At 39.8% G+C, this 12,559-nt stretch overlaps 1 protein-coding gene across 1 annotated transcript in view; it reads left to right on the forward strand.

Annotated features, from left to right (window-relative positions):
- The window catches only part of skap1 (src kinase associated phosphoprotein 1), a 29,380-nt gene continuing 16,821 nt past the window's right edge, over window positions 1-12,559 (forward strand). The window contains exons 1-4 of the mRNA XM_068305702.1: window positions 1-220; window positions 1,422-1,527; window positions 2,114-2,139; window positions 2,264-2,380. Coding sequence (XP_068161803.1) covers window positions 181-220; window positions 1,422-1,527; window positions 2,114-2,139; window positions 2,264-2,380 — 289 coding nt within the window. The 5' untranslated portion in view covers window positions 1-180. The remainder of the gene's footprint in view (window positions 221-1,421; window positions 1,528-2,113; window positions 2,140-2,263; window positions 2,381-12,559) is intronic.

A 12,559-nucleotide genomic window follows, 5' to 3' on the forward strand; every position in this document is an offset into this window, starting at 1 on the left:
GTCAGTTAATGTGTTAGTGTGTGTGTGTGTGTGTGTGTGTGTGTGTGTGTGTGTGTGCATGTTCCTTCTCATGTTCATGTTGTGTTGTATGAGGCTTGCTGCACATAGACTACATTGTGGAGTAAAAACTAAATAGTGAAGAGTCAGACAAGGTTAAAAATCAGCAGGTGACAGTCAGGGATGGGGACAATCCCTAACGACATTAGGAGGCTTTTGGATGGTAATGTATTTTATTTTACAACGTCAATAATGCTTGTCTAAAAAGGCTAAGGTTTTATCTTTAAAACAAGTTATTGAGTGAGTGTAACCATATTTCAAAAGCAGGAGAATCTATTATAAAACGGGAGAATGTTCTACTAGATGATGATCTTTAATTTGTATATATAAAAATTAGGGTCGTCACAATTTTCTTGTTTAGTGTAAACCATCAAGAGAACAGAACAAACTCCCAACTGCTGTATTTTGTAGTCATACAAGCAACAGTAAACATCAACATAAAAATAAAATCCTCTATGACAAAGACTGTCTCTAACATGGCAGCACCGTGGCATTTACTACATTTGCATGTACTGCCGTGCCGTCCAACAGTGCCTTCGGAGTAACATTTGCATATTTCAGTCAGTTTGTGTATATGGAAGAGAAGACATACAGAAATTGGATCAGATAAGAGATGTGAGACAACCTGTTTCACAAGCCCGCTCCAGCTTTATAGGGCAATATTCAATAACATTGTGGAAGAAACGATTAATCATAACAACCTCCTTCCTACAGACATTTTAAAATTTAATGTCTCACCTTTATGTTTTTAATTTTCACAGGTCAAGTCACACAAAGAATAATTATATGTTTTTAGGCCCTGCAGAAACAATATACCACTAATAGTAAAAGCAGCTTAAATGTTCCGGTCTCCTGTATTCGCTATTAAGACAATGGAATATGAAATAGAAGACTATGTTTTTTAATAATTTTATTCCTTTACCATCAGGCAATACAGGAACCAAAACATAAAGCTTTACTTGACTGACTCAGAAACCAGGATCAGATTACAATTTTATCATCAAATATGTGTATGCAGAAGCAGGTTTAGATGAAGGTCCGTGTGTTCACATGCATCATGTTGCAGAACTGGTCACGTCGTTGTGTCCATATGCTGTCTTAATGAAAGTGGTGGTGCAATTTCAGAGATAAAACAAAGCGAAGTATTTTTGAATTGTAAATTTTACACTCAAAGTAAGTCATATTATATGATGTCATACTGTATGTGTGGATGACGAATTGAACTGCAACACTAAGTGTGGGATCTTATAAGTGATAGTATGAGCAAATGAGTCTTGTTTTATCTCTTGAAAGTATTAAGCATCCTATAGTTTGTAGAATTTGTCACGATATGCATTGTTCACAATATTTCCTGTTCTCCTCAGACTGTGAGCTGTTTGTTTCTGAAATTCTTCAAGATGAAAACCTCAGTGAAAATGCTCAAGAGACACGCAAAGTCTTACTTAATAACTTCAGGGTTGTTCATGTAAGGTAAGATTTTACCTCTAGAATCAGCATTAAACCTGCTTTGAGCAAGACACATAAAGCTGCTTTACTAGCCAAGTTGCACAATGTAATTTCATGACACCATTATCTGACATTTGCTGTTAATACCACAGAAGACCCTTAATTGTTGCTGTAATTGCTTTAAACACAGTTTGCAAAATTACATTAGAAGGAGCTCATTTAGTGTAATGGTGTCACCTTCAAGACCTCATTCTTGCTCTTATGTATTGTTATTAAAAGTTTGCAGAGATCCTATAGAATCTGTTGTTTTCACCTGGATAATCTACTCTTAATGGGATGTAATTTCCAAATATGATTAACAGCCCGTGAACCCAACAAATGCAAACTTGAAATATGGTAGTTACTGCAAAAACAACTCCACTGGTGTTGGCTGCCCTGCACGTTAAGAGATGCACACTCTAGTATAGAAGCATTGTGGTCTTACATTCAGGAAATGACTATAGAATATAAGAAGTAATACTGAGCCTGAGAGGGCTGGAGTTTTAAAACAGAGAAAACTTTTTAATTAAACTCTTTAAGAGTTTGATGTTTGCTCATTTTGATTTCACAGAAACCCTCAAGAATTCCCTTTTCCACGTAAGTATAGAAAGATCAAATTGTTTTATGTATGTCCTCCAGTCTGTAATTATTGACTCACCCCTTAAAATTTGTGGTTTCTGTTCGTATCACACATGCACACATTTCCACAAATCACACTTAGCGGACTACAAGGAAGAAGAAGGCTCTGATGACAACCGTAGTTCGAGTCTGGGTCGTTCTGCCCAATCAGACGACGCCTCATTAGCCTCTGACAACCAGGATGATGGAGTGCCAGAGTGTAAGTTAACATTAGCCCTGATTCTGACTCTGTAAGTGCGTGAGTGTGCGTGTGTATGTGTGTGACTTTGGTTTATTAGCTCTGTTTGATCAGTTTAAAAAAACCCCTCCCAGGATCACTTTACGAGAAGGAAAATGAATTAAAGCAGTGGTAACTCTCCCAGAGCTCCTGCTGTCTCATTTAAGGACAAAGGAGTGAAATTTTAGCCTGAGTAATGAAATCCACATGTCGGTATTGTATGTGTAGGCCCAGCATGCAGGGAATTCTGTACTGAAAAGGTAAAAGGTAAAAAAGAGGAGTCAGTCTTTCACGAGACAATGCGGTATTTCTCTGAGAGAACTAAACAGATTCGGTTTTGTCACGCGACCCTCGTCACCCTCATTGGCACACCTACACCTTCCAGCAGGAAGCACAGCCAGACACTTTTGCTGTACATTGCTCGCCCTCTAAATTTGAAAAAGACAGACCACAAGTGTGAAATTACTGCCTTGACTAGCCTCTTACCTCTCTGCCTGGCTCCAGTGACATCAGTGACTCCTCCTCTTCCTCCTACTCCTGGCCAGTATGCAGGTAGGTTGTCCTGATGCCAGAGAAAAGGGGGTGGTAGTTAACAAAGACCCGATTGGGGAGCTAGAGCTCCCTCCAGTGGCAGATTCTCGTATCCCTATCCTGATCTGTCCCTTTTAGCTTTACGAGTGGACTGAGGGCAGCATGAAGGTGGCCCGCACAGAAAGAAGGTATTGTAGCTGCAGGCTAATGCAGTGATTGATTGACTGTGAGCCCCTCTATTCTTTCACAACTGGGTTTGAAATACAACACTGTACCTGAGGGGCCTTGTGTGTTCCATCCCTCTCTACCTTTATCAATCTTTCTCACTGTCTTCCTTTCTCGCACTTGCCCTCCCGCCCAGTCAGACTTTTTTGTTTAGTCGTGACTCTGTGTGCCAGCTAACAGCCCTTGACGTGACATGCTGCAGGTGGGCATTATTGACTCCACCGCCTCAGGTGCCCATCTCTACCCTGCGCCTGGTAAAGCTGGAATCATGTGAAATTTCCTAATGCGAAAGAAGAAAATGCTGTCACTGTTTTAATGCCAGCTGGATGTAGTCAGAAACAATCTCTTTATTTGGAAAAAGGCTTAATGAATTCTCTCGTCCTCTGCCCACAGAAGAATAACTGCCGTCTTTTTCTACAACGATGGAAAAAAAACTATAGTAAACAAATCATGGCAGATGGTGGCAAGATTGACCACAAGACAATTATAATTAATTTTTTGAAATTGTTCATTTTAGAATAAACAAGGCTAAATTTCTTTCAGGAACAAACAAAATCAAACTATAAAATGCTTAAAAAAATTTCCCTTATGGCTATAATGGTTACACGCCCATAAACAAATTACGCCGTCTGTTACTCTGGATGCAATAGTTGTTAAAGCTGGAACATTGTGTCATGCCATTGTTGGTGTTAAATGTGAGGAATAGCCAATTATGCAGCACGACCAGAATCTCCGTTTTTCTCTCATTTGCATTTTTGTTTTGAATATTGAAAAGTAATGTCCCTTGACACCGAACAGCTACGCTTAAAAAAAGCACACACACACACACACACACACACACACACACACACACACACACACACACACACACACACACACACACACACACACACACACACACACACACACACACACACACACACACACACACACACTCACATTTTATTGTTGGATCAATTATCGTAACATTTGATTCTGTGAGGGAAATCTGTGAGCTTTTATTGCCGGGGAGACGGCAACCGTGTTAGCGCAGTGAATGGCCTGTGTCCTCAGTGAAAGGGCATGTGGAGTTCAGAGTTCATTCTCTGTTCACTGCTAGTTGAAAGAAACATCTCACACTTTTCTGCTGGTTTCAATGGAAGAACAAATGTTTAGGGAAAATAATTGCAAGACCACTTATTGAAATCAGTGACATTTTTGGGGGAACAATCATCCGCGACAGTGCTTTGGTTTTTTTTACATTTTCTTTTTACTAACCTCCGTTGAAAAAATATATAATGATGTGATTTAGCAAATCTCACTTGGCTTCACAGAGGGGGTTGAATATTGAGTTTTTTTTTCTTTTTCTTGAGTTTATCTGCATCATTTTATTCGAGCCTACTGTACACAATAGAGACTTTGTGACTCAGAGGATGTATTGTCCGTGGTAATCGACTGGCCGCCTCCGCCGCTCTCTGTTCCCTAACCAGAGAGTGAGTGAGTGTGAAGTCGATGGCTGTTTTTACACACAGGAGGAGCCTCTGCCATTTGATTAGAGGCTGTGGTCTGTTGTCTTCAGTGCACCGGCTGACACTAGATTTGTAATGGCTGACAGGAACAGATGGAGCCTCCATTGTTAGCCCGGGTGTCTGCATGGTAATGTGAACTGAGTTTCACCCGCCGACCGCACCGTTGACCTGACCGCGCCCGTAGTCTCGCCCTAGCATCTTTGGCCCCCTTTAGAACCTTTTAACCGAACCCCCTTGTTTTCTCTCTGTGCTGTCTGGGGCGCACACACGATCACTGGATATTTATTTCACTCCTTGCTTCTCATGATTGCTACCATTCCAATACATTTTACATACATAAGCATATATATGTGAAGAGTTTCTGCCTGTGGCATGGAGAATATCCTTTTACACACACACACACACACACACACACACACACACACACACACACACACACACACACACACACACACACACACACACACACACACACACACACACACACACACACACACACACACACACACACACACACACACACACACACACACACATACGAAGACCCCAGGAGACAGTTGGAGATTTGGGGCTTTTAGCCCCATCATGCTGTTTGCAGGTCAAGTTTACAAAGTTGGAATGGCCTGTTTGTTTTTCTTTGGGGGAGCACTGCTGGGCGCTCTGGGATGTTTGCTGGGAATCTGCAGAGATGATGAAGCACCGTGCGGAGAGTCTCCACCCAGGTGGCACGCAGAAAGACATCGCTTTTGATACATCTGCCTTTTTCTTTTTTGTGAGCCTAATGACTCTTTAATGATGTACCATATAATTGACCAGGTGTGGACAGTGGCTCTAAAGAATTTCCTCCCTGTACTTAGATTCCAAGTGTCATCTGCCGTATGTATATCAAGTCATTTTCCATTTGTGATTGGTGATAATTGACACATCTCAGCATTTTTATCTTTTATAAATGACAATTTACTGTACATAAAGTTATCTACTTATTTAGATTTACATTAAATGCCTTGAATATAATTTCAGTTGACCTGAATTCTAGCGGGAATAAAAAAAACTACCGTTTTGGTTATTCTGCTGATCATTTTCACAATCAACTATGGAATTATATGTTTTATAAAATTTCAAAGTATCTTTAAGTCCAGGCTAATTTTTTTATTTTCTTTTTCCATATAAATAATTTCATTACTTACAATTTTTAATTTTAACCCCACTAAAATAAGTTGCATATCTTCAGGATTCAGAGACCAGAAGCTTTGCTTGAAAAATGTCCCATAGATTTAATCAATTATTAGTTTTAGCTTCAGCGCTAGCAGGTGTGTCCTATTTAAACAAAGCAGGAATGTGACTCTTGTCGGTAATTACTGTGCCGTCGCAATTTCCTAAACCAATTACTTGCACTACAATGCAGTAGGGTAGCCCATTTGAAGTTGGGTCTCGCCTTTGCTTATTTCTCATTTGAATATGAGGAGGCGGTGAACAGTAACAACGTTATTACATGCTGCCAGTAAATAGAATATTAAATCTAAACATTGTCATTGGCTGAAGCTTGATAAAGCTGCATAAAGTGAAGGACTTTTGAAGGTGCATTCCCGGGATTGTTAAGGGGGTGAAATAGGGAAAACAATAGCGGCTGACAGATTGATACTTCGGTATGGAGCTAATCAGCAAGGTTTAAGACACCAAGTGGTTCATGTCTGTGGTCCAAAGTCAGTTAAGTCACAGTGAAGTTTCCGAGTGCTTAAGAAAAATAAGGGACGCAAACAAAACTGTTGGAAATGGCTTTATAGCTTTTACCTCAATTTGTCTGTCTTGTCTGCAGCGCTTGGACAGTAATTTTGGGTCGGCATAGATGACCTCCTTGCAGGTTTACTGGCCTGTGGTCATGCTGTCTGCCCACGCACCGAACTTTTGACCTTTGGCCTCTCGCTTGGCCAACCTGTGACCTGCCTGCTCTCCGTCCAGAGTCGTGTGAGTGATTGTCCTTCCCGTCTCATAACGCCCACTGGTCATGAAGTTTCTTTGGACTCTTTGATAACCATCTACTGTATCTCTCCATCAAAATACTCGCCTGGAGATTAATTTTTCACAGCATTTATCGGTGTATGGATTTTGTGACATTTAAATAGCAGCTGATAGTTTGCAAGGAAGAGAAGAATATGCTAATGACCCCCTCACTTCCCCATTCTCCTTCACTCTCCTTTCCTCTCTGTTACAGCCTGTGTGCTTGTCTAGAAAGACACACACTCACACACACACTCACACACACACACATACACACACACGCACATTACGAGGCAGGCGCAGGCTCTGTGCATTTCTGCGACTGCTTGCCACCAGGGTTCAAAAGTTCACACTATTCCCCCCAGGGCTACTGTGCTGCTGCAGATGCTGATAGTCTTCTCTCTCTCTTTCTCTTTCTCTCTTTCTCTCTCTCTCTCTCTTTCTCTCTCGCTCTTCCAGCTGTCTTTCTGTCCCTCTCTTCCTCGCTGTTTACACTATTAATCTTGTGCATTCTCCCTCACAAACTCACTCACACTGCCTGGCAAGAAGAGAGCGGCTTGAAGGGGGGATTTGGACGTATTTAACAGAAGGGCATCCATCACTCTCGTCTCCGGCTTCACCCCCACCAAAAGCCACACCGTGCAGTTTTTGCATCCTCCCACTTTGTAAGCCCTCTGATGCAGCTCTCTCCTCATTTGCTTTGTTTTATTGTTGCATCGCATATAATTACATCCCTCTGTTGCCTCTGGTGTAGCGGCGTGTTGAAACCCAGGGAAAACAGGCGAAGGGAAATGTGTTTTAGTCCATCTATAAAGAGGGACATAGGCAGAATGCAAAGTGGGAACCTGGGGCAGGGTGGCTCCTAATCTCCCCCAGAGCTGTCAATGTCACAGACAAATAGCAAAACTATCAGATGCGGTGGGTTCACCCAGAGGTTAGCGTTCCCAGGTACCTCCTGCATTCACTCCCTCTCTTTCTCCCCCTGCCTTGCAAATGAGAATTTGATTTTGCCCTCCACTGGAATCCATTTCTGGAGATGAATGAAGTTTCAATGCCAAGCCCAGGTGGCCCCGGTGATTTCTTAGGGAAATAAATGAACATGGGAAAGATGTGTTGGTCTGTACACAGACAGTGACACGACGGCTCCCAAAAGCCTCTGGGATCTCTCTGTTTAATTGTTGCTGTAATGTACCACTTTAATTTCATTAACACGCCTTTGTGGAGTTATTCTAGGATGTTGAAATTGCATGCTTCTTTACGCCTGGATGTCTGCGCTGGAAGAACTGCACTGTGTATCTGCCAATGGGAATAGGGATGCTGTGAGCTTGTACGGTGTTGGAAAATTGCTTATCTACAATTTCACCATTGATTTACTGGTGTCCGTGCTGTAAGTTAGCTTATTTAGAGGAAATGGAATCAGAAAACATTCACTTGAGAAAACATTTTTTTTTTGGAAAGGACTGTTTGGCAGTCTAAAGACTATAGTTGTATTTAAAAAAAATAATTGGGATAGCTAACTTTAAAATCTATTTTCTAACAGTATTGATCAAAGTTAAAATGACAAGTTTTTAAAAAAATGTCAGGCCTAGATTAAGTAAAATTATTGATATTTAAAGCAGTGATTGTAATTTTGTTGGTAATAAACCTAGAAGGAATGTGTTCAAACGTTTATTTATAAAAAAGGATGTTTACAGATTTATAGTGCATTATTTTTTTTATGAGTTCATTTGTTTATTGTCATAAACTCAGTTCGATTTCTGCCACAGTTACTGTCATACTGGTGGATTTACCGTTTTCTTCTGAATGACACTAAAGAACAAATTTTAATCTTGAGGTTTAGTTAATTTTATTTTATGCAAAAATACAACCATGTACAAAAATGTTATTTTATTTTATTTTCCTTAAAACCTAAATAAAATACATATTCAATTTTAAGCTAATTATTATTTATTTATTGAGGTGAATTTGAAGGCATCTGTTTTTACCGTAATGAATAAGTGAGACATCCTGCTTCCCAGTCTAACTTCCTCATGACAGGCCAAATTAAACAATTGCTCACGCCGTTATCAAATTTTCTTTGTGATAGACTGAATGGAAAACTGCTAGAATGATGCTAAATTATAATCAATATATTATGGTCAATAATCAGTATTATTTGAAGGGTGTGAAATATTAAGAATGAATTTAAGAGACAGAAAGCATATTAAATTTTCTCTAACACCTGTTGCCTGTAGACATGCTAGTGATTTATGTCAGGAAAATGACAGTCATATGTTTTCTTTTTCCATTATACGTAACAGCAGAGGCAATAAAATAAGGTTAATTGCATGTAAAAGGATAAAAAGTACGATTTACTGCTCAAAAAGTACAATGAAACGATGAAACGGTTCTCAGGAACATGTTTGCTTACCGTAATTGATAAAATTATATTTAAAGCATATTAGTGGAACTTAGAGAAACATTTTGAAGTTACAATAACTGCACATTCAGAGGGCAAGTGTATTGTATTTTCTGAGTGTTTTTCCCTCCAGGCTCTGTCATTTACTGCGTTATATCCCGTTTTTATCAAAGATATGGAGGCTCTCCTGTGGGCCTCGGCTTTGCCATTGTTGGTATTTATATTCTTACTACTGGTTTTTTTCTTTATTTCTTTTTTTTGTCTGTGTCAGTGAAGCAGCTAGAAACCATCCCCAGCGATTAGAAGATCATTGTATCTGCAGTTAAGCATTTGAATAGTGGTAGTAAATCTAGAAAAAGGAAATTCAGGGTCGCTGTATACACTGCTTATGGCTGCCCAGGGGGAAGACGATGTCACATAGTAAATTTAGCCTCTTAGTGTCTTTAGTGTGGCCGGTCTGAGATGTTTGAATGTAGGAATAGAGCAAAACGGAGCATAGAATGGCTTCACATCTATTCCGGTGCAGAGGCAAAGACATAAAACAAACAAAAAAACATATATGTTAATAGTAAATTTCATCAAGGGGCAGACAAGTCAGATGCTACAGTTGTAATACAAGAGTTTTTTTTTTTTAAAGAAACCACAACTGTAATAAATACATTTCATGGCATAAAAACATTTCCTTACAGTGAAATTTTCTTTTTCCACTCCTAAAGTTTCTGTTTCAAGTCAGAAAAATATTTGCGTAAGAATTGTAAATGGATCCCTTATATATTTATTAAAAAACAAAAATGAATCCCTCCTGCATTAATTCTCAGTCCCATTAAACTTTATTAGTCAACCAAGCGGGCATCATGCACCCGCGTATAATGCACTGCATGTTGTCTTTGGCTCAAACACATGCATTAGGAGGTTCTAAACATGGTTTATGTATCGATGACTGAAGTCTTAATCAAATCAGGTGGAGGAGAGGAGGGCAGGGAAGACATTCTGCTCTTAACCCCAGTGCCTCTCAGTCTCTCTCCTCCCCTTTGACGGCTGCCTCGCTGGAGGGACGCGCAGCAGAGGCCTTCTGCCATAATGAGGAAAAATGTATCAATTTAGCTTCCTGCGTGCAGATTGAGCACCGGGTGGGTGAAGGTGCACCGAGTGAATCCTTTTTCCTAATCAAGGACAGTATCGAAGAGGACTGTGGTTTCGCTCCCTTCGCCTGTAAAGTCAGCAGCATTCTTTCCTGCAGCCCCCTCAGGGCCAGGGGAGCCTCTCTCTGCCTTCTGTTTCACCTCATCAGCAGAGTTCACACGAGGGTCAGGTCCTGCCCCCTGATGCTGCATTCAATGCAATACCTCTTGTATCGAAGGGCGCTGTGAAAGCCCTCACGCTCAAGGACTGCGCACAGGAGGAAGCATATGATAGCTTGCTGATTTTGATTCCTTTCTGTGCTGTGAGGGGTCACCTTCTCCTAACGAATATACTAGATAAAATTATATTCATCCTTATTTAGCCGTTGTCGTAACCGGCGGTAACTGTGTTTCCTTAAAATTTTATTCACCTTTAATCCCGCATCTGGAAAAAATTAGATTTTTTTATAAGCACCAGAATACAAAATCAGATCCCTTACATGTGTAAATGTATTTTTCTGATAATTAAAGCATTAATCAAATTTATTTCTCCAAGCAATAATTCTCACCTCGTTCTTTGGATAGTTCGATGTTAGGAATTAAAACAAATATGTCGAACAAAAATCAATCAGGGAAAAAAAAAAGTGTATTTAAGCCTGCATTTTTTAAATACAGATTTTAGTTTCTGTACTAAAGTTTCAGATTAGTTTCAGATTTTAGTCCCAACAGTTGCTGGACTAAAGAGCCATGTACATGTTTTTGTTTGTTTTTTTTGTCAGTGGAAATACAACATAAAGAAAAGAACTCCCTGAAAGCAGATGCGTACAACGCTTCAGTCGTAACTTCACAACAACAGATGTGATTTAACATTTACAAATGACTACAAATAAAGTAGCTAAAAAAAAACCAAACTACAGATCTACAGACGTCCTATCAAATGAGACTCGCAGCATACACTTGCTATTCAATACAGAAAAAGAGGAGACATGTAAGATGGACAACATCGCATGTATTTCATATATCTTCCACGACACGTGCATTATTAAAATGCGAATTCTATAAAAATACATAAATTTAGAAAACGTAAATGCAGAATGACAAACAAAGAATTACCACCCAATTTTTAAAATTCTAATTAAGGGCGTTCCTCTCCGCTCCTCTCACTGTGTTTCTCTAATGTGGATATTTTTTAAAGCTTTGGTTGCTGCGTATGGATGAACTGTCGCTCTTCCTTCCAACCATCTTAAAGTACAGACGCTAAAATGACGGCTTACTTTCAATCTTCTGTAGAACCATCAACATCTTCAGCACATTTTTGTGTTTTCATAACATCTTTGTTGCATTATGACCACCGTTAGATCTAATGTAACATATTAGTCCTCCCACCCAACCATTTCCCTTCATTTTGATTCACTCTCTATCCAGCCTTTGATTGACTTTCAGCCTAAGTAAAGTGGATTTTAATGAGAGAATACATTAACTCCCTCTGGTCATGCTAACATAAATCAGCCTTTTCTTGCGGGATCAACTGCTGAGCTCATAACACCATGCTGAGAGAGTGTGAATAACCAAATGAGAGATTGTGGCTTTGGCGAACGGCTGGCAGCTCAGATGCATTGTTGTGCAACCCCTCCGAGTTTAAGAGAAGTTCAGGGAGGTAACAGAACAGAGCACTTATCAGCACACAGGTCAGCTTCCTTGTGGAAATCTGCCTTTGTCAGGAACAATTAAATGCATATCTCTAGTCAATTTCTATTGATTATTTCCCCCCATTTGGAAATGGAGGGACTCATATCTTTCTTGCTGATGACCACTGAGAGCGATTAGATTCAGTTAGCATGGCCTGTAGCAACTCCTCACCTTGATTTACAAAATACGTGATGCGACTGTAACATCACATTTATCTGCTTCTCTTTGTTGGTAATTGCACTCAGCTAAATAGGTTATGCTGAAATATCAATAAATTGCCATCAAATTAATGTCGATACCAAAGCTGTGGATGATGCTAATTAAAACGCAAAAGGGATGAAAATGAAGCTATGGCATCGCCCTGAATAATTGATAACGCAATTTATGATTTTTATGAAAGAGTGCCGTCTGTCTATGATTTTGATGAGGCCTTAATTAGATGCATTAATGTGTCTCTCTGTGCCTGTAGTCATGCTCAAAACTCAAACACCATGATGGTTGTTGGGTTTTTTTAATGCTCTAAATTACACATTTTCAAACAACATTACCTCTGAATATCCACTTTAAATTGCATGGGTCCCAAAGAGGTGTTAGTGTGTAATTTTCATTAAAGAAGGCATTGTTAACTCAGGACCAATCAGATTCTGTTTTTGTGTTGGGTGGGATCGAGACGCACAAGGCAGAGTATTGT

This window comes from Antennarius striatus, chromosome 21 (genome assembly GCF_040054535.1).
Source record: "Antennarius striatus isolate MH-2024 chromosome 21, ASM4005453v1, whole genome shotgun sequence".
NCBI lineage: Eukaryota > Metazoa > Chordata > Actinopteri > Lophiiformes > Antennariidae > Antennarius > Antennarius striatus.